We start from the raw sequence: 21,245 nt of genomic DNA on the forward strand, positions 1-21,245 counted from the left end.
TTGAAGTTGATGAACTTTGCTTCTCTGAATATATTCAAGGTCAGGATTCAGTACATTAGACAGGGAGCTTGCAGTGACATTCAGTGCAGATGAGATGTGCAATATGATAATGAACTAAAACACACTGTAAGTACCAGTTCAGAGTTGAAGAATTTTTCAATGTACCAGCAGTAACCTTGTTTTTGTAACTTTTAACTATCACAAGCTCATCTACATCCTACAACCTGAAGACTTTAATCTATTGAGATCAAAAATCAGTAATGTCCCTTATGTCATGACAAAAATCACTAAACCTTTTAAAAATGCCTATTCACATCATTCCCCTCACAGCCTGCCAGTGGATAAACTCACTTACAGTATTGTAGATATTGACCTCTGGGTCAAATCAGTAGCATCAATATTAAAAGCTCAATAGCATCCATGGTTAAAGGACAATAATGTTTATTAATGGCATTGCTGTAATAGCCTCAGGGCCAGTTCAAAATGTCAAGAGAATCAAACATTAAAGATTAATGGAGGAATTCAGTGAGTTTACTGACAGATGATTGCTTTTTAAAATAAACAGTGCATACATGTTCCTAAATATTACTGACAGCCTGCAATCGTGATTGCTTGCTCTGTTTTATCTATTTAGGGAATGGTTGAAAAACAATACTGAGTAGTTTGATTATTAGTGTTGCTCAAGGGCACACCGGTAGAGCTTAAAAGTCAGAGCACTGGTTAATCCGTCTCTTGACCCTTCCTGATCCTTCAGGCTGCTGGTGTTTTTAGCCTCTGTGTCCACCTCTCTGTCTCCCCTGATGTTGACGTGTCACTCAGGGACAGTTTGATGGTATTTTCTGTTGTTATAACAGCAGAAGGTAAACTTGTCGGTGTGATTGTTTTGCTTCATGGAGGTTGAATGTGGAAAATAATCTTACCTCACACTGGGACTTTAATAGAGCAAAACAAAAGGGTGTATACGACATTCTTTCGAGGCTTTTATGAGCCAAGGAAATTGTGATCATACAGTTACCCTGCATGAAATGTCTTGATGAGTCATCTTGCATCCTGTTGTCGACAGACATTATTCGTCAGCTGTTCTCTCAGAACTGAAACTTCAACATTGGGATTTGGCTCTGACCCTGGGAAGCCCCATTTGGTTTGGATATGTGAAAATTACTTTTTTTTTTTCCTCTACTTTTTCTCAGTATCTTATGTTCCATCATAGTGAGGCTTTTTATCTCAATATGGGGTCAGCGTGTTCTGTTCTGTCTGTTCTGTTACCGTTGTTGTCCAGTTGGTTCTTGCAAGCAGTGCCAGTGTGTGTGTGTGTGTGTTTGTGTGTTTGTGTGCTCTGTGTTTTTGACTCTGCATTTGTAAATAATGTGCTATTTGAGGGTAGAAGAGCACTGACAGTCATACAGGTGTTGTTGCAAAGACACAGAAAAATGATGTTCCACTACTGTTTTTCAGAACACCATGCTTTGAATACCTCACCAAATGCTTTTTGGTTATCTTGATGTCATCAGGGCAGCTGTTTCCTGTTTTCAAAACATACAATCTATTGATTTAGTAAACAAATGGATGTAGTTAAAGTCAACAAATATAGTAATTTAAGTAAATTTGTGTTCGGATTATCCACAAATATTAAGAGAACTGTAGGAAACTGACCATATGCTCTCTCTCTCTGTGTGTGTGTGTGTGTGTGTGTGTGTGTGTGTGTGTGTGTGTGTGTGTGTGTGTGTGTGTGTGTGTACAGATATGGTAAGTCTTTGTAATGTTTTTCTCCTTCCTACTCTGCTTTCAGACTCTTATCAGACCCACACAGAACAAAACTTCTCAGCTATTTCAGTTGTAAGGAGAGCTGTTTGTTCTTGTGTGGCAATCAGGCCACAAGACTGTTATCTTGGGAATTGACTACAGCTGCAAAAAAATCCCATCAAAAGTACTTTATTCCTCTTATTCCCTAGCTAATAAGGAACAGGCATGAAATCTCACTTTCCATCATGACAGAAAATAAGGGTGCAGTTACTCAAGAAGAGTGTCAATGTAATTTTCAAAAATAGTCAATTGGGGAGAAAGAGGGGAGAGGAAAAGGGGGGAGATTGATTTTACATTCTCTGAGTGGAGAAGTGTTTGATTTCGATTAGGGAACTTGCCCATAGGCCAGTCATCGCTGTTTTGCACAAATGGTCTTTTTTGTCATTATCGCAGCACAGAATAGTGGCACTGTCTGTTGGTCGATGTCATCAGATTATAAAACTTTTTCCAATGACTCCTTCAATGATTCTCTCTGTCCCCCTCTTTATAGTCCTTTCTTTCTAGAGTCTTTGTGTCTTTACCACTCTCTATGCTTCCTTTTTTTGCTGGACAGGAAGAGCAGGGCTAGCCCTAAAAACTCAAATATCGCTGACTGAGTGAGTGATGATGTTACACCAGCGGTTAGCCGACCGAGCGTTGGAGTTTCCCCATTGGTCATTGGTCATTCAAAATGTTTTGGCATAAACAAGCAGTTTTGGCAACTTGGCACCGTTGTCACTTGATTTTTTGACTTTTTTGTCGCTGACAACAGAAACAGAAAAATGTGTAAATGAGAACAGCTTTATTGGGATGTGTATGTGAGCACAAAGAGCAGGAGAGAAGCAAACAGATAAAGGTCTGCAACCGGCTGACACTAAGCAGAATGCTAATAGCCTATGACACAGTCCAGCCATAAACTTGGTTTGACCTAGTCTTGTTTGTTTTTTAGCGTGCCAATGTTCATTCACCACCACCAGTTTAGCTAATATATATTGTCTTTATTGGGCCTTTATGGGTATGCCATTCATAAGTATTGTCCTGTAATTAATGCCATGTCCATACTTAGGTGACTAAATATGAAAACACATGTATCCTCTCTGTCCTGGCCTTCCACTCACACCAGCATTTTCGCACCAAAAAATGTGCTGAAATATTGGTGTCAAACTGTAGTCTAGATGGAGGAATAAAGCTGTTTCAGAAGGATGACTCGCTCAGACACGGGGAAGGTGCTGAGCCGCAGTAATATCACCTTCAGCTCTCTGAATGCTACCATTTAATGTGATCCTCCTGATTGTTGTTATGTTACAAGAGGTACAAAAGAAGCTACCACTGTGCTTTCACCACAAGTTAAACAAGAATTTAGTATTTGGTTTTATGATGTGAAAGCAAGGTAGTTTATGTGTTGTTCAATATATTGTATGAGTGTCTTACCTTGTCGTTTACTGTTGCTCCATACATGCTTACATCACCCCATTACCAATTATGTCTTCCGCAGTGTGTGTGTGTGTGTGTGTGTATGTTTACCAGTACATGCTCAGGTGTGCATGCCTTTGTGTTTCCATTTTTTCCCTTGAGTGTATTATCCCCTAATGTATGTGTATCGTAGTACAGGGGGGATGGTTTAAATGAAGTGGTCCGGTGCTCAGGGGCACATTCACATTGGTTTAGCCGCTCTGGAGCGCTGCTGTGTGTGTGTGTGTGTGTGTGTGTGTGTGTGTGTGTGTCTGTGTGTGTGTGTGTGTCTGTGTCTGTGTTTGAGAGAGAAGTGGGGGAGAGGGTGAGACACAGAGAAAACAGTGTGCAGCAGTATGTTGATATGAACATGCAGCAGCAGTACTCATTTACGGAACATTGAATCTTTGGTTGTGAGTGAGTGAGTGTTTGGAAACATGCTGCTGTAAATACATGCAGATGTGAGTGAGTCTAGTTCAGGTACACATGAGTGCATTTATCCCGGTGAAGGCTAAATGTCCTCACAAGGATGGAAAAGTAAATCCTCCAAACCAAGGATTTCTGCAGGGTCTGTTTTTACTGGTCATGTTTGCTCCAAGTCGAGGTCGTGGTTAAGGTCATCAAATGTTTAGTAATACCACCTGCACACTTTTATTGCTGTTGCCATCTTGACAATTTCTTCTTAATTTTAGGAAAGATTTATGTCTGTATTTATAGCTGTGTAGTGGTAGTTTTGCACCCATTTAATCTGTTCCTGTTAGTGAGGAGTGTCTCATATAATAGGTGCTGAAAAATATCTATTTTGTTGTTTAGTTATACCAGAATATATGAGACACTTAAGCAGCTGTACATGCCAAGGTGGTTTTAAAATTGAGTATCACCATTAAGTTATGAAAGGTTCTGCGCAAAAGTGTCTTTGACAAACCTAGCAGCAACTGTTTGATTTGATTTGATTTTGATGGAAATGTCCAACCTTGTAACAAAACAAATAAATGTGTAGAAACAGTAAAATGGTGAGAGAAAGATGAAAAAAGAGACTAAGTTCTCAACAGGGTACACATCTACTTCCTGTCTGTGAAACTCTGGTTCCTGTCCTTGACACCTCTTGTCGCTAAGCAACTCACCATGACAGCAAGTTGGCCGCTCCTAATTGGCTGCCAGTGTTAGTAAATGCAGTGTTTTATGGCCTTTATATCATGCGGAACTTTTTGAAGTGACAGAATTAAAGCATCTTTATCTCTAATGCAGAACTAAAGCTGTAAGTGCGGAGTGTACAGTGATATTTCTGCACGACAGTCTGTGTTTGAAGAGGACTGAATGTGACCTTTTAATTTCAATACTATGTTTCCAATAATTGTATTTTATCTAAAATGATACTGCAATTATGTGTTTAATTTGTCTAGTTTAAGTTACGTCTAACTTTTATTGGTTATATTATTGTCTTGTATTTTTTATGAAACAGGAAACTATACAGTATTTATTACTTTAATGCTGTAAGATTATGGTGTTTAGTAGTTATAATGTCTGGGTTCTTTCATCTCTGCTTTTGTTTTGTTTTGATTGGATTTTATTACTGAGATTTGAAATTTGAGGATAAACAAAATGATTCTAACTTTTTCCTTCCTGTCCCTATCTTTCCTCTTTCTTTCTGTCTTTCTTTCTTTCTTTCTTTCTTTCTCTCTCTCTCTCTTCCTCTATTTCTGTCTCTCTCCAGCTTTGTCCCACAAAGTCGTCAAGTCCAAAGACTTCAGCCTCTTTCATTGGAGTCCAGGTTGGTCACCTGATTTATACTACCATCTTGCTCTGCTTACAACTGTTGCAGTTTTGTCTTATTCTTCACCTTATGGCTGTTCCTGTTTAGTCCTACCAGGTCTCATCTGGATTAAGGCAACAACATCCACCGAGTCCTCTGCCCGGTCCCAGCTGAGTTCATTCCAGTTTTTAGTGGAGGCCGGTCCAGCGTGTCAAGCTGGACGAAGGGGAGACGAGTGGGGCCGAGGGCCCGGCCTTCGTGCTCCGACACAGAACTTCAAACCTCATAGAACACACCACAGATAGCACGCCTACAGATCCCATGAGTCCCCGGGAGAAAGGAGACACGCCCACCTCAGGTTCTTCAACCAGTCACCTCAGTACCGCAGAGTGCCCCTCACACAATGGGGTGAGTATCCAACACACACACATACAGACATGCTTTCATCTGGTTGGTCCAAAGCCATATGGCGCAGTATGGGTCGACTGGTCACACAGTAAAACTATCCCACCAAAACACACACGCCCTCACATTAATAATTAAATAGGTGTTGTTAGCAGGGAAGTATGATATTCTGTAAATGATGCTAACCAGCAAAGTCTCTGTGTAATGACTTCAAAATCCCAACATGCACCTTTTTCTCAGCACCTTTTTTACACCATGTCGCTAAAAGCAAAATAGAACACACACACACACATACACACACTCTCGTGTTCATTAGAAATAGTAATTAGTGTTATAGTGTAATCACTTGACCACAGTCTGTTGCCTCTGTGTGTGTATACAAGATGCTTTAGGACCAGATTTCCTTTGAAGACCTAATGTTTCCACAGATCAAAAAAGAAGATTAAACACCAGAGTTAATTAAACACCAGAAGATCATTTGAACACGTTTAAAAGGAGTGTTTTATAGGTTAAGAACTAATTTAGATTTAAAGTTGGTTTAGGAAGATTTTTGGGACAAGTTCTACTTTAGTTTTCTTGATGGGGTAATTATGCTTAAAGCCTTGACCATTTAATATTAAAGCATAAAAACACACAAGTATATAATATATAGTACATGATGAAAGAGTCATCAAGTAACACATTATTGGTCTTCCAGTGAGAGGCAGTAAAATTCAAAGCTACTATGAAAACACGCATGAAAACTTGTGAGCTTGTTTACATAAAGATGCAAATACAGTGAAAAACACCACAGGATATTTGTTTGAAATGGGTAAAGACATACTCAGTATACCAATAGTGAGATTAAAAAAAAAACAAAAACAGGTGCGTTCAGCTACTATAACGAGAGGAGTTGGGTGTATATTGCCTTGCTCAGGGGCACCTCAGGAATAGCTACTGAAAGAGAAAAGTGGCTTATGTAATCAGTTTCTCAGGTTTGATTTTGCACAGTTTGATCATGAGCCTGTTTCCCGAGCATTTCAACCTCCACCACCACCTCCACTTATTATCGACACCCTCACCACCTTCAAGGCTTTTGAAAACTCGACGATGAGTCACTCTGTGCCATAGTAATTAACAGTGCATTGTAATAAGGATGTCTCAGCTCCGCCTGATGTTCAGTTTTAGTCCCACTCCAAGGTCTAAAGTGATGTGGATATTGAACGTGTGCAACATTCACAGCCCCTAGAAATAGGCCTGCTATGTCTATATACAGATGTCTTCCTGGAAGGAAAGTAAACACATTACCAAAAATGTGTGTGATTAGCATCCCATGACGGCAACGTATCGAACTGATCAAACAAACGCGCCAGATACTCTCGCTCGGAGGCATCACTTGTGTTCCCTTTTAGACTGCGTGTGCATGTGTGTATTCAGACAAAGCTGCCACTCTGTTGTTCAGTGTGAAAGGCAATCAGTATAGAGCTGTTGATCTGAAACACAATAGTGTTCGTGTGTGTGTGTATTGTGTCTGCTTGTGTGTGCCCTTTTTACCTGCTGTAACACAACACGGATACCTGAGAGGAGGCCAGGGGCCCCTGCCCCGATCAGCAAGGGCAGGCTGTCTTAACACCCCACAGGCCACCCTTTGAATTTTCAATAGGTGTTAGTGTGTCTCGAAATTTGTTTGTGAGTATGTGGTATAGTTTCTGTCTCTTGTTTTGGTCTTTTGATCTATATTTTTGTCAATAATTTTTTTTTTTTTCAAGTTTCCTGTTTTCCAGACCTTTTTGAACTTGTCCCCATGAGATTGTGTTATTTGTGTGTCTTCCTGATCACACCCCACTGTTACAGAAAAGAATTTTGGAAACAATAGCTGTTTACCTGCCAACAATCTCAATCGACTACCTTAGTATGACGTATCATTTGCAAATGTATTTCTCAGAATCGTTTTTAACAGACCATTACAGTTGAAACATGTCATAAAATGCCTCTAAAACTAACACCCTGAAATAGTATAGTATTCAGTTTATATATGCCAAACTTCCAGTCTCATTAAAATTCAATTAAGTCTCTTTTACAGATCGTTTAATTCAGTTCACGTAATTAAGACTCGGAGGAATTTTAGACAGCTTTAGCTGTTAGGTGAGTCAGTTTCATTTGACGGTTTGTGTGAATGCAGCTAATGAAAATGAAGATTTTCAGGAGAGAGGAGAAGAGATCCTGCCGAGACATAAAGGTAGCCGAAGAACCACATAAAATCGAATCATGTTATTCTGTCTTTAATCCAGAATACGACTGTTTTTACATAATACAGAGACAATAGATACTTCTCTCTAAACATTAACCTCAAACTCTGAAACAGACATGTAATGTGCATTCAGAGGAATGAGAAGAGGATATTGTCAGCCTGTGGAATTTTATAACACACAGGCACGCACACACTTTGACCACAAACAACAAAACAAGGGAAATACCAAAAACTGAACAAATACCTACCTACAATGCCTAAGATTTTGGACATTAAAGTCCCCTGCACATCCTTTCTTTGTGCCAAAGGTTTTTATTGCTTTCATGCATCAACACCCAGTCTGTGGATAGGGGATGTGACATTCAGTTTCACTTCCTCTTATTGTGTCTGCCATCCACAATCGCAGTCATTCAGTTATTTTAGCATTAAACCATACAGACACTGAAAGGAACAAATGTAAGTCTATAATGCATTCAGTAACAAAATGCAAAACAATTATTGTCTTCGTCTTTGAGGAGTAAACTGAAAAATGGTTCATGGTGTAGGCTAATACATCTGAATGTCCAAAATATCATGGACATATTCCAGTTATTGAGTTGAACCTACAGTTGCATAAACCACATCTTATAGGAACAGTTTTACATTTTTTGAAATATATTTATTTGCTTTCTTGCTGAAAATCACTTGAGAGCATCGATACCACTCTCATAAATGTTCAGAAATACGTAGCTGGAGCCAGCAGCCTACCTACATTTGTCTAATAACAACAACTCACTGTTTTACGGGGGTCATGTGCAAATTTTTGCAAGATATAACGTGTGCTGGTAGGTGGGTTTCGTTACCCTTGGACAGAATCAGGCTAGCTGTTTCCTCCTGTTTACACTCTTTATGCTAGGCTAAGCTAACTCAGTGCTGGCTGTAGCCTCATATGAGAGTGGTATCAATCTTTTCATCTCACTCTTGGCAAGAAAGTGAATTTGGAACACATCTGCTTCCCTTTATCTGTATCAAACTCCTTTGTTCTTTGTATAGATGTTATAAAGGAAATCAATAAGGGATAGTTTAGTTTACTTGGATTCAGTCGGAGATAGTAGGAGAAAAGTAATCTGAGGTAACATGGCGGAGCCTGGTTGAGTTTTAATGATAATTCGTGTTCCATGGACTTTTAAAATGTCCCAAGGCTCAAGGTGATACCTAGCCCCAGTTTGATGTTCATTTTCCTATCCAGTGAGGCAAAAAAAAAGCAAAAACAGCTTTGAAGTTGCTTGAAAAAAAGCAAAGATCCTTCATTTGAGCCCTCCAACTGTTAACAGTTTGATAAAAATCTGTGTTACTTTGTTACCGTGCTAATGCAGATTTTTCATGCCCTCCTCATGGTCATGGGCAAGAACAGAGGGAGCAGTTTGCCTGAGCACAGTGTCTTGTTTTTTAGAGTCAGAGTCAGGCTCATGTGTGCGTGTGTGTGTGCGTGTTTGTTTGGAACATGCTGTCTGTTTTTGAGGGTCTTGGCGTATTTTCCAAATTGTTATCATCCCAAGAGAGCATTGTGCACGTGTGAGTCACATGTTGAATCGCTCCGTCTGTGCTGCACAGGGGTTACAGTGTACAAGGGTAAGCTCGTCCCTCTTTGGTCAGTTACATTCAGGCTCTCTTGTTATTGGTCTAAAGAGTTTCAGCTGTATTCGTATTGGCTGGCAGCTGTACCCTGTATCCCACCCCATATCAAACTGCAAGCATGTGACTTTGTTTAACTTTGTTCCATGTTTCGCTGTGTGAGGGAGAACATCTCCTCCTCACTTCCTCCTCAAACTTATCTTCTACTAACCTCAGCAGAAGTAATTAGAGCAGAGGTTTCTCAAAACACACGCACACAAACAAAGTGTCTCAGGTGTGAGTGCATTTGAACAGCCATTAGCCAGGTGATAGTCATTAGCCAGGTCTACATACAGAGTGGCTAATCAGTCTGAGGGGAGCAGGGTATATGTTTTTTGTGTATGTGTGTGAGACAGAGGAGGAGATTGGTCTTTAGGGGCTTTTAAGAAAAACTGCCTCATTTAATCGTGAGCAGAGTGTGTCTCGAGAGATTTCCTCCTGTGTTCATGTCTGTATATCATTCAAGCCTAGCTGCTTAGCTCGTGATTGTATGAAAAGTGTTGGAAGTCTCTGTGCTGTTATAGTTACATCCTGTACTGTGTGATTATTTTTATTCCTTGAAAGAAAAACAACATCCCCATCCTCTACCTCTACATTTCCACCTAAAGATGAAAATGAAAAATGATTTACCTTTTATTTTTTGTGAAAAAACAGATTGATTAAAATAACAGTCACCTCATTGTGTTATTGATCATTAGGGTGAGCTTGTTGCACACTGATGTGGTTATTTAACGTTATTTGTCAGACACACACTGTACTATGGCTGTACACATACAGTAAGATATACACAAACCAATCAATAAGTTGATTGACACAAAACATTCGGCATAAACTTAGATAGTTAATCATTTACGTCTTTTTTAGCTTTGCTTTTAGTCTTTTTTGTTACTAAATCGTTACTTATTCTTTGGTTTTGACTGACTGTTGGTCAGATAAAATGAGCAACTTAAATTAGTCAGCTCTGTAAAACTGTGAGTTTTCACTGACATTTAATGGACCAAACAGCTGTTTATTCGCTCCTTATTGTCAGTCAACCATAACAAGTATAACAGTCATAACAGGTTAAGGTGTGATGTTAAGTATGCCAAGTAAAATTGCTTTTAACACCCCTAAAGCCAAGTGTTCACATTCATAATAGACTAGCTGCACTTTTAATGTGTTGAACTTGTTATCAAGTCTGTTAGTTTTAATATCTGGACTTGTAAAGGTTCCTCACTCATGCATTTCCCAGGGAAACTTTTCCTAGAAAAATGGGAGCAGTGCTCAATTCAAGTATGACAACAGCTGAGATGACGATTTCCCAACACGTGCGACTGTGGCTGTGTGTCAGACAAACGGCCAGCCAACCTATGCTGACCCCCGGACTGTTTTAGTCAAACATGATGAGCTGCTATAAAGTGAATTTTCAGAGCTGGATGCTTCCCAGAGGGATGGGATCTCACACATACTTCCACAGAGAGCGAAATTTGACTCCATCACCTCTGCCATAATGACTTGTTGGAGAGCAGCTGAAGTTGAGTCACGTGTGGCTGACATACTGCGATCACCCAAAGAGTGTGTATGTGTGTGTGCCTGTAAGCACGTTAGTGTGTTAGAGATAGCCCAGATTTCCAAGAACCTTAACCTATTTGACTCCTACAGTACTCCTGGTGTCTGAATCTCCTCTCCGAGATGTTATTAAATCTGATTTACAACAACTTCAGCTGAGCAGTTGACAGCCAAACCCTCTGCATCACCTGCTACTAAACCTCAATACTGCGGCTTTCACAGTCTGGATTGAATTTAGTGCAACTGAACAGATGTTTCACAGGAGAAGAGAGCAGTTTCTACTGCTTTTCTCAAGCTGGCAGCTGGTCATTTTTCACTATATTTTCCTGTCGATGTGTAAAAACACCAACAGCTTCCTCTTTACAGCTCAATCTTCTGTATTTTATCTGGCATAAAGTCAGTCAATTATGAACTAGGAGACACACAACAGCAATACTAAGCTTCAGTATTCTGGAGATCAAAGACAGGAAGTCACTCTGTGGCAGAATTTACCAAGTGTTTTCAGAGTTTTTTATTAACTACATGTTGTCGCTCCTGTGAAAACCTTGGTTCTCTTTGCAGATGCAAGATTTTCTTCGGGCAGTGAGAATGTGTTTTGAAATTGAAGCAGGTCCTCAGAATGATGGTACCTGCCAAGTGGCTGTTAGTGTGTGAGAATTTTAACGAGGACCCAGAAATATTTGTCACATCTACTGCCTGGAGGCTCATCTCTGACCTTTACCTCTGTCCGTTCAGTCGGTAACCTAACATTTGAAATTTAATACCTAACAATATTATAAAAAATAATTGAGATGCATTTTGGAAAGGGATTTTATTACTAGAGCTTGGGACAGGGGTTCTTTGTTTGCAATATAATTTGATATGCAAGAAACAATGTCTTTGTCTAAGACAAGATGCGTTTCACCACGGCATCTTTTTTCTTTTGCTGTTTTTTAAGTCCCTGTGGACTTGACACTTGGAAATGCATCATACATTAACATAACAATATTATTAATAACAACATACCAATATTATTTATGTTTTTATGAAGTAAAATTCACGATAGTGTAAATGTTTTTACTTTTTACTTTCTCATGATAAAGTAATGATTATTTTCTGATCGCCACATACTTTAACAACCTTTCCATGCCAAGGACAGGTCATGTGATAACATTATCGCTCATCTAGACTAGTTCAGAGATAAAAATGACTAATTTTGATATATGCACATACACTTTTCTAACAAAACTTACATAACAAAACACACTGTTCCCATACAGTAGCCTAACAGTTGTAGTACTTTAGTAAAAAGGGGTTTCTAGTGAGAAGGTGGCTGATCATAAATCAACTAAACATGCAGGTTGTAGGGCAAATGCTTCCCATTCATCTCTGCCTCTTTCTCCTTATCTTCATATTGTAAGTGTTAACCATAGCAGTGTGTATGGTGTGTATCATCATGCTTCATTGGGCCCAGTATCATTTCTGCAGGTATGAGTGTGAAAGTGCATGTGCTGGCTAGTCAGGAGGCACCAGTTTAGTGATGGCATATTGAGTACACTTAGAGGACACCCTGTTGTCCCTTACACACACACACACACACACACACACACACACACACACACACACACACATACACATACACATACACGCAGTTATTCACACCCGTCAAGAATAACCTCACAATCCACAGCAAGACAGGCAGCATCTGGATTGAAGCCTACCCCTACATCACATGCACGCATGGACACACATGAGAGGCTATTACTGACACACACACAAAGACCGCAGAGCACACGTGACTACTTGGCAGTCACCCAGATACCCTCTGCTCACATAGTATACACTTAGCCACAGACACACACACACACACACACACACGCACACAATTGATGTCAGTCTTCACCTTTATCTCGGCTTTGAAACACATTGGATTTATGAGAATGTGGTGTTACAGTTGCACGCCTTCAGGTGTGATGGAAAGTTATGTGTGTGTGTGTGTGTGTCCTTACAATACACAGCAGCAGACTGAGATTTGACCTCATGCATGATTGAGCGCACACACACACACACACAGGCACACACACACACAGAATGCAGGTAGATGTAAGACTAGAAAACACAGACTTTAGGAACCTGAAAGTAACTGTCAATAGAGGACACCGAATGGTCAACACACACACACACACACACACACACACACACACACACACACACACACACACACACACACACAAAGAGAGAGCATATGGTCAGTTTCCTACAGTTTCCTAGCACTATAGACACCTAGACACTCAAATCTTTAACATCTCTTAATATTTGTGGATAATCCGAACACAAATTTACTTAACTTACTATATTTGTTGACACACACACACACACACACACACACACACACACACACACACACACACACACACACACACAAGCAGGGACGATGCAGTTGGAGTGTATTTTGCTGGTGGGACTTTAAAAATGGGTTAGTCATGCATTATATATACAACAGGACATCTCTTTCTCTCTCTCTCTCTCTCTCTCTCTCTCTCTCTTTCTGCAGTTCTCTTGTCTATCTCCGTCTCACTGCCTTTCTCTAATTTTCTCACTCATGTCTCTCTTTTCTTCATCACCCTCCTCCTCTTCTGGAGTAATAAAAGGAGCAGGAGGCACATCTTTTATAATCACTTCCTTTCAGAGAAACGTGGCGTGTGTGTGAAGGAGATTGTGTGTCTGTTTTGGCATTAGAGAAATAAAAATATATGCATATGTTTTCCTGCAGGTTTTAATGCAGATATGCCGCTAAACCTTATCAATGTTGTCCACCTGAATCCACACAAAACACCACTGTTTTTAGTGTGTCAGTGTGTGTTCGACTCTGCATGTGGGTCTGTGTGTGACTTTTTGTTTGTGTGTGTCAGTTATGATGAATGACTGTGTATTTATCACAAAGCGCTAGCCATATTAATTCTGTCCCCGGTTTCACAGCTGTGACAGCTTTGTGTTAGATTGAATTCACACTGTCTGTCTAATCGTCTGTTTATAAATAGAAGATTAGACACATAGACTGTCTTCATCTGACTGATGAAAAATGATCTGTTTTCTTTTGCTTGTTATAATTCTAATAAGCTGATTTGGTTGGTGTGCAGTTGGACCAGATGCCCAAATCAAACCAGTCAGTGTTGTGATTAGTAGTATGCAACCTCCCTTCTGCTCCTTTTAAGTAAAGCAAATTTCAACATTTACTTTTTTACTTGCTCATTTTTGTATAGATTTTTTAAAATGGTGCTTCTGAACATTGGAGTCCAAACCAGAACAAAGTCATGAGTCATGTGGGGCCACTCAGACGTAGGGTCTTTTCGGCGCAAAAATTCACTATTTTCAATGAAGACACACACCAAGCGCACTCACATCTGTGTGCGGCGCATAGAGATGGAAAAATTTCAACTTTTGCGAATGAAGCAAGTGCACCGCAGGTCATGTGACAAGAATTAACCAGTCAGATCCTAAGCACTTTCTTCATCCTTTTTTTTCCAAGGACACATCCAGTTTAAAGGTTTTGGTCTCTTAGTAACAGCAGGAGCAACAGTTGCACAACCTCCCAAGCGCTTTGGACAACAGCATGAGAGCGGCACGTTTTCGACGTGTTTTTAGATGCTTCATCTGAACAGCCCCTAATATGATAAAAAAAGATTCAAAAACAAACAGACACCATCAAAGACAAAGACTTTCTATAATCATTATTATCATTATTTAGGTTCATCCTGTCAAGTTTTTTTTAATACATACAATTTGAGAAGGGAAAGTCACCCATATTAATGAATGAATTAATATATATTAAACTGATTACAGGAAGTCAGAAGTAGACAGTATGTACCTACACTGTTTTAAGATATTTTTTGTGTGGTCACAGTGTATCACAGTCAAAGGGACAATGTGACATGATGCTGAACTGATCAAGCTTAATGCTCAATGTCAATTTAAAAGGTGTAGTTGCAGGCTAAGACAAATTTCTTCCCTGGGACATCAACAAAATTCTTATTAATGATCAAATTAAAAAGTCTGTGTTGACTTATTATCTTAAAGACTCATTGTGTGTTGGTCAGATTTCACTGGTCAGTAGCCGGTAATGCAAAATGATCGATGATGAATCTTCGAGGAAGTTCTGTTGTCATGTTAAATTTCATTTGCATGTGAGAGGATTATTATGTAAGCTGAGATCAATTAAATGTTGCACATGTCTGAAATGGGCATCCCTGTCCCCTGCAGGGTCAAACTGAAGGTCACCCCCTCTGTCTCCCAGTCACATTTCACTTAATTCATCTAACAAATCTGAAATGCCCCAAGGAACTAAAATTCGGACTATTTTTAAATTCCTCTTTGCTCTTAGAAAATGTCCTACATGTCAGAAAACAGCCATTCCTCTAAAATCCCTCTGTCATAACAATATGTCTGTTTTCTTTTCAGAGTGTCCCTGAGTGCGAAGAGGAGAGAAGAATAAATGAAGAGGATGACAGAGGAAGAGAAGGAGGAGAGGAGAAAGACTGGGAAGAGGATGAGAGGAGCAGCGATGAAGGTTTCATGGGGATGACTCCATTACTGCAGGCTCACCATGCCATGGAGAGGATGGAGGAGTTTGTTCACAAGGTATTGACCACATACAGGTGCAGGGATGAATATTAGTGAATGCTGAATTGGTTCACCCCTTTGTATTAAATATTCCCCCCGAGTCGTTCTCTTTAAGTGAACAGATGCTTCAGAGCAGTACACCTTTAATTCCTCCTCCCACTAAATTAGTGAATCTTCCCGAGAGCGATGTTTGTTTTACAGAGGCAGTTTTCAAACAACAGCACTCAATAAAACCACATAGTAAAAGAAACCAATAAAACCATAAAATAACAATGAATAGCTATTCCACATGCTCAGGTTTAGCAATTTTTCATTTTATTTTTTTCAAGTTGTACTTGACCTCTGGCAGTGTCACACGTGTTTAGTTTTAACATTCAAAATACAGAGCAGGATTCAACCAGTAGTTTGAAAGTGGAAAGAGAAGCCAGTTTATGTCCTGTAGGAGTTTCTTAATCAACTGTTTTATTATTATTTTGAGATGAAAATGATAAATGAGGCAGGCATGAAGAGTTAGAGGGGCTGCTCCTAAGAGGACACTGCTGAAATGTGGACTCATTTGATCCCAGCTTGGACTGATATTCACACACACACACACACACACACACACACACACACACACACACACACACACACACACACACACACACAGATAAACACGGACACACGCTGAGAGGCTTCTGAAATTGCAACCAGCAGGTTGTAAATTAGGGGAATTAATCACTCGGGAGAGAAACTGTGAAAGAGTTCTCTCTCTCTCTTCTCTCTGTCAGGGGTGTCTGCCATATTGCCTTCACTTTATTTATTTACATCGCCTGACCCCTTGCTGCTCATTTGACACTGACACCTACACTACACACTCTCGTGATCACATACTGTACTCTACTCTTATGCACAACCACTCAGTGTCAAGGACATTTAATAAACAACCCGCTGTTTCTCATTGAGGACATTTAGATTCAATTGTGAATCTTTTTTTTTATTACCTCCTATTCCAAACTTCAATATGGTGTTTCTGTCTGTGTCCTTTATTAACCAATCAGGTGTGGGAAGGCCGGTGGCGCGTCATACCTCATGACGTGCTCCCTGATTGGCTCAAGGACAACGACTTCCTGCTTCATGGGCACAGGCCACCCATGCCTTCGTTTCGCGCTTGCTTCAAGAGCATCTTCAGAATCCACACAGAGACGGGAAACATCTGGACACACCTGCTAGGTAGGACACATGCACACATCCGTAGCACTTATCCAAACACAAATGCTTTCCTAACCTAAACCCATTAATATGAACTGCAACAAGCTTAAAAAAATTTACAAGAGTGAACACACACATGTGCACACACACTCACCACATGACAGTCAGGACTGGGACATTTAAAGTGACAAGAATTAGTTTTTTGTTTCTCTGTAATATGTTACTGCACTCACTCTTGTTTTATCCTTTAGCTAATCTTCATGTTTTTAACCAGGTCCCATTAGGTAACAAATCCATGTGTACAATATTACAATGTCATGCAGCAACACCAGGCTAAGTAGCTGCTTTAAGCACTGTTGTGATGAAAGCTGAACTGAAGTGGTTTATGTAAGAAAATAAAGTTGTTTTTGTTGAGCTCCTTGGAATAAGTAGGACATGTGTTTTTCTGTCCCGTTTGGAAATGCTCCTCTTCAATTCTCTTCTTTAAGCCAAATTTGCTCTTTGTAGTTGTCTCTGGTCTTGAAAACAACTTTTTGTGGATATTTATTTCCCTCTGCTCCCACCTAGTGGTGTAAAGGAGCTACTACCTCTAAATGTTGCTGTGGTTTGAGTGAGAACTTGTGAATTGATTTGATAAAACATAAACACATAAAAAATGGATGTGCAGTGTGGAGCGACAGAAACAGTTGTTTATCTTGGTTAATATAATTTCTCTCCTCCCATCTCCATCTCTCGCTCTGTCTCTCTCTCTCTGCAGGATGTTTGTTTTTCCTCTGTCTGGGTCTCATGTACATGTTCAGGCCCAACATGTCGTTCGTGGCTCCCGTCCAGGAGAAGGTTGTGATCGGGATGTTTTTCCTGGGAGCCATCCTCTGCCTCTCCTTCTCCTGGCTCTTCCACACAGTCTACTGCCACTCTGAGGGCGTCTCCAGAGTCTTCTCCAAGTAAGACACACACGCTGTAAACTCGACAGAGTATGAAGCCTCATTCCTCATGACATAGTGCTCATGACACTTGAGTAGAAAATTCATGGTGATTCTGTGTTTTCCTCTAGGCTGGACTACAGTGGGATCGCCTTCCTGATCATGGGCTCATTCGTCCCCTGGTTGTACTACTCCTTCTACTGCTCCCCTCAGCCTTGCTTCATCTACCTGATAGTGGTGTGTATACTGGGGCTTGCCGCCATCACCGTCTCCCAGTGCGACTTCTTCGCCACACCGCAGTACAGAGGAGTCAGAGCAGGTAGAGTGAGATAGTGTAGTATTTTGTTCTTTAAAGGTTCTCTAATCAATGTTTTATATAATTCATGGATTGAATAACTGAGTGTGCTGCAGCTTTCAGCTCATTGTTTTGGTTTTCTGGTCCCAAACGTTACTGTCTTGGTTCTCTCTCGCCGCTCTCACCAGCATTGTTGGTTCTCATGTATTCACCCTGTCTTCTCTGTGTAGGAGTGTTTGTGGGTTTGGGTCTGAGCGGCGTGGTTCCCACCCTACACTTTGTCATCAGCGAGGGTCTGATCAAAGCGACCACCATGGGTCAGATGGGCTGGTTGCTGCTCATGGCGACGCTCTACATCACCGGAGCCTGTCTGTACGCCGCTCGTATCCCTGAGAGGTTCTTCCCTGGCAAGTGTGACATCTGGGTGAGTTTAAGAAACACACATGCACTGACTAGACAGAGGCCATTTATGTCGCTCTGTTTCTCTTTCACACACATTTAATCTTCTCTTTTTCCCTCTTTCTTTCTTTCTCCTCCATAGTTCCACTCCCACCAGTTGTTCCACATCTTGGTTGTTGCCGGGGCTTTTGTTCATTTCCACGGTGTATCCAACCTACAGGAGTTTCGCTACACGGCGGGAGCGGGCTGCGCTGAGGACGGCACCCTTTAACTGACTCACTCATTCACTGACACACATTTTGCGGGGAGGCACTGGTTCTAATAATATGCACACACACACACACACACACACACACACACACACACACACACACAAACACACACAAACCTAAGACATGCACACACGCTCTCTCCCCTAAACTGAAGGCCGATGTGGCTTGTCCAGTGTGTGCTTGTATGCGTAATCCACAGGATGGCCTCCCAGGGGGCGCTATTAAGACTGATTGAGGAGGGTTTTTGTTATCTTTGTGTCTGTCTGTCTCTGTCTGTCCATCCTCACCTCCTCTGGCTCTGTTGCTTTGACTATAAAACCACTTCCAAGATGGCGTGTTTTATAAAATGATTTTTGAGACTCTACTCTTTCCAGGAAGTATCTCTGTTTGTTTGGGAGGGGGTGAGCCAATCAAAACCTCCCTTCAAGTAATTCTACATTTTCTTCTGAGTTGAGTTCTGACATTTAATGGTTTGATTTGAAGAGGAAGCATAATTATGGCTTTCAAAAAAAAAAAAAGACATTTTGGGGTGTTTTTTGCTGAATGCCATTTTCCAAGTCACATTTTAGAGCATTCAAATATGAAAAAAAGAAAAAGAATTGAGTGGAAAATGTCTTTGGATTTCTTCCATGATTGTTAAGGTTGCGGGGGGAGATGTTGGGGTGGGTGGGGGGTTAATAGTCACTTTTAAAAGTAAAAAAAAAAGAACCCTTTTCCATGTAAATAAGATTTCTAAATTTTGGGTTATAGATTTGTATGAAATGTATATGAAAAAAGAACAAAAAAAAGTGTTATAATGGCAAGAATAAATAAATATGTAATATGATAAATCAATTACAGATGAGGAGAAGAGGTGTTATACCTACACTTGTTCTAGCAGTGAGGTGCAGTGGAGCGAGTAATAGTTTCTGTGATTGGAGGGAAGCGCTTCAAACAATTTCATTAAGTCTGTTTATGCAAGGATGAGAGGTAGAGGTGAAGAGGAAATTTAAGGCACAACACCTGAATCTTATCAAACAAGACTTGCTTGTATTTTGTCACCAGTGCAGGTGGGAAGTGACAACTCAGTCACTTTTCTGACCTAAAAACCTGGAAATATATGGACATAACGACTGTCCTCTACTCAGTTTTTTGTTTTTTGTTTTTTGTTTTTAATTCACTCTCTTGTTGAACCTGCGGCCTTGTGTTTTTCAAGCATCACAGAGTCGGAGCATTGATCTCAAATCAGACCTGGGGCCTCATTAATGAAACCTTCTCATGTGTGCTTAAAACCAAATATAAAGTCAAAATGATGAAACATAAGTCATCTTGATATGTAGCCATTTTCATTTATCTTCTTACTGTAAATCGTCTTATATATCTAACGATAAAACTAATTTCTATGCCACCGATAAGTTTATTCTTTTTTATGACATGCCCTTAAATGACTCCTTAAAACACAAGGATAACTTTAAGACATTTTTATAAACAAGGCTCCAGAGTCATGTATGTCATTTTGGTACTGTAAATCTGCAGTATTAATACAGTACAGATGCAGTTCAATGTAGTCCTCCTCCTCTGTGGCACTTGATAAGATTCACCTCCACACAGAAAATGGATTCTCTGTCTGAAAACGTGTTTTTCTTTCTGCCTGGATTGTATTTTAATTTATCCACTGCTGTTTTTGGTATTATTATTATTATTATGGCAAGCTTTAATTTTGCTTTTTTTTTTTTCTTTTCTCTTTGATCTTTTTTTTGTTGTTGTTCTCATCCGTTTATATCAGCCAGATCTGGGCCTCTCTGTTCTCATCAAACATGATGATATGTGATGAGAACAGAGAGGCCCAGAGTACCAGAGTCTCTCTCACCCTAAAAATAGCAAAAAACAAAACATGACATTTCCTGAAAAAATCTGACAATATTCTCAAAGAGGCACCACAAATACTACACATGAATAGCCTCATATTGTTAATGAGACTGTACTCTGAAGTTAATACAAGGTGATCTTGTATACGTTTTTCTGAAAATACCAAAATCTTGCACAGGCACAATGGAAACACTTCTATTCTGAGCTTGTCGTAAACTGTACTTTTGCGAGTTTCCCATCAGCAAGTTCAATTATTATTTGAATGATCTGCATCTCCTCTTTGCGTCACACTTTGCTTTGAAGAAGAAGAAGAAAAAAATATTCATCTTCTGTTTTTCTTTTCTTTTTCCAATTTTCTGTTTCTGTTTATATTAATTTATTTCTCTTGGGGAGCGCATATTGTCTGTTGAAGCACACTTTCCGTTCTGATGGGAGTGTTTGATTGCAATAGACCTTTATATCTGCTGTATTGTTCTAATAAAAAGGTTTTTTGATCTGTCATTTTGTGCTGTTAGTGGTTAATATGTGCACAACCCTAAACCATTACAGAAAGAGCTTCCTTGTCCATTACATTTGTTACAACAAAGTATTTATTTAATATAAACACCAGGTACAACAAAGAACTTGAGCAGTATTTGCTGAGACAAATTTACTTTTTACAACTAGGCAGCTCAGTCTTATATAATGCAAAAATAATGCAGGCCTTTTTAAAATATATAATTAAAGGTATAGTAAATTTAGAAATTTTTAACAAAATGGGTATCAGTGGTGTTGTTGTGAGTAGTATTTCCTCCAAAACGCCTTGAACCCCAAGTCCCGTTCACGGGATCTCGCGGCCGGAATCGAAAAACCAGTTTTTATTCGAGAATCGCCAAAAATAAAGCACTTATCATAG

The 21,245-nt window shown here is 39.9% G+C and overlaps 1 protein-coding gene across 1 annotated transcript in view; it reads left to right on the plus strand.

The window, feature by feature from the left end:
* Positions 1–20,851, plus strand: part of adipor2 (adiponectin receptor 2) — a 29,947-nt gene extending 9,096 nt beyond the window's left edge. Inside the window, exons 2-9 of the mRNA XM_023417979.2 lie at positions 4,949–5,005; positions 5,096–5,395; positions 15,261–15,440; positions 16,463–16,634; positions 17,371–17,557; positions 17,668–17,855; positions 18,062–18,255; positions 18,373–20,851. Coding sequence (XP_023273747.1) covers positions 5,309–5,395; positions 15,261–15,440; positions 16,463–16,634; positions 17,371–17,557; positions 17,668–17,855; positions 18,062–18,255; positions 18,373–18,501 — 1,137 coding nt within the window. The 5' untranslated portion in view covers positions 4,949–5,005; positions 5,096–5,308 and the 3' untranslated portion in view covers positions 18,502–20,851. The remainder of the gene's footprint in view (positions 1–4,948; positions 5,006–5,095; positions 5,396–15,260; positions 15,441–16,462; positions 16,635–17,370; positions 17,558–17,667; positions 17,856–18,061; positions 18,256–18,372) is intronic.
* The last annotated feature ends 394 nt before the right edge of the window (positions 20,852–21,245 follow it).

This window comes from Seriola lalandi, unplaced genomic scaffold, assembly GCF_002814215.2.
Source record: "Seriola lalandi dorsalis isolate HSWRI2012SDOR001 ecotype SW California unplaced genomic scaffold, Sedor1 jcf7180002054579, whole genome shotgun sequence".
NCBI classification, from domain to species: Eukaryota; Metazoa; Chordata; class Actinopteri; order Carangiformes; family Carangidae; genus Seriola; species Seriola lalandi.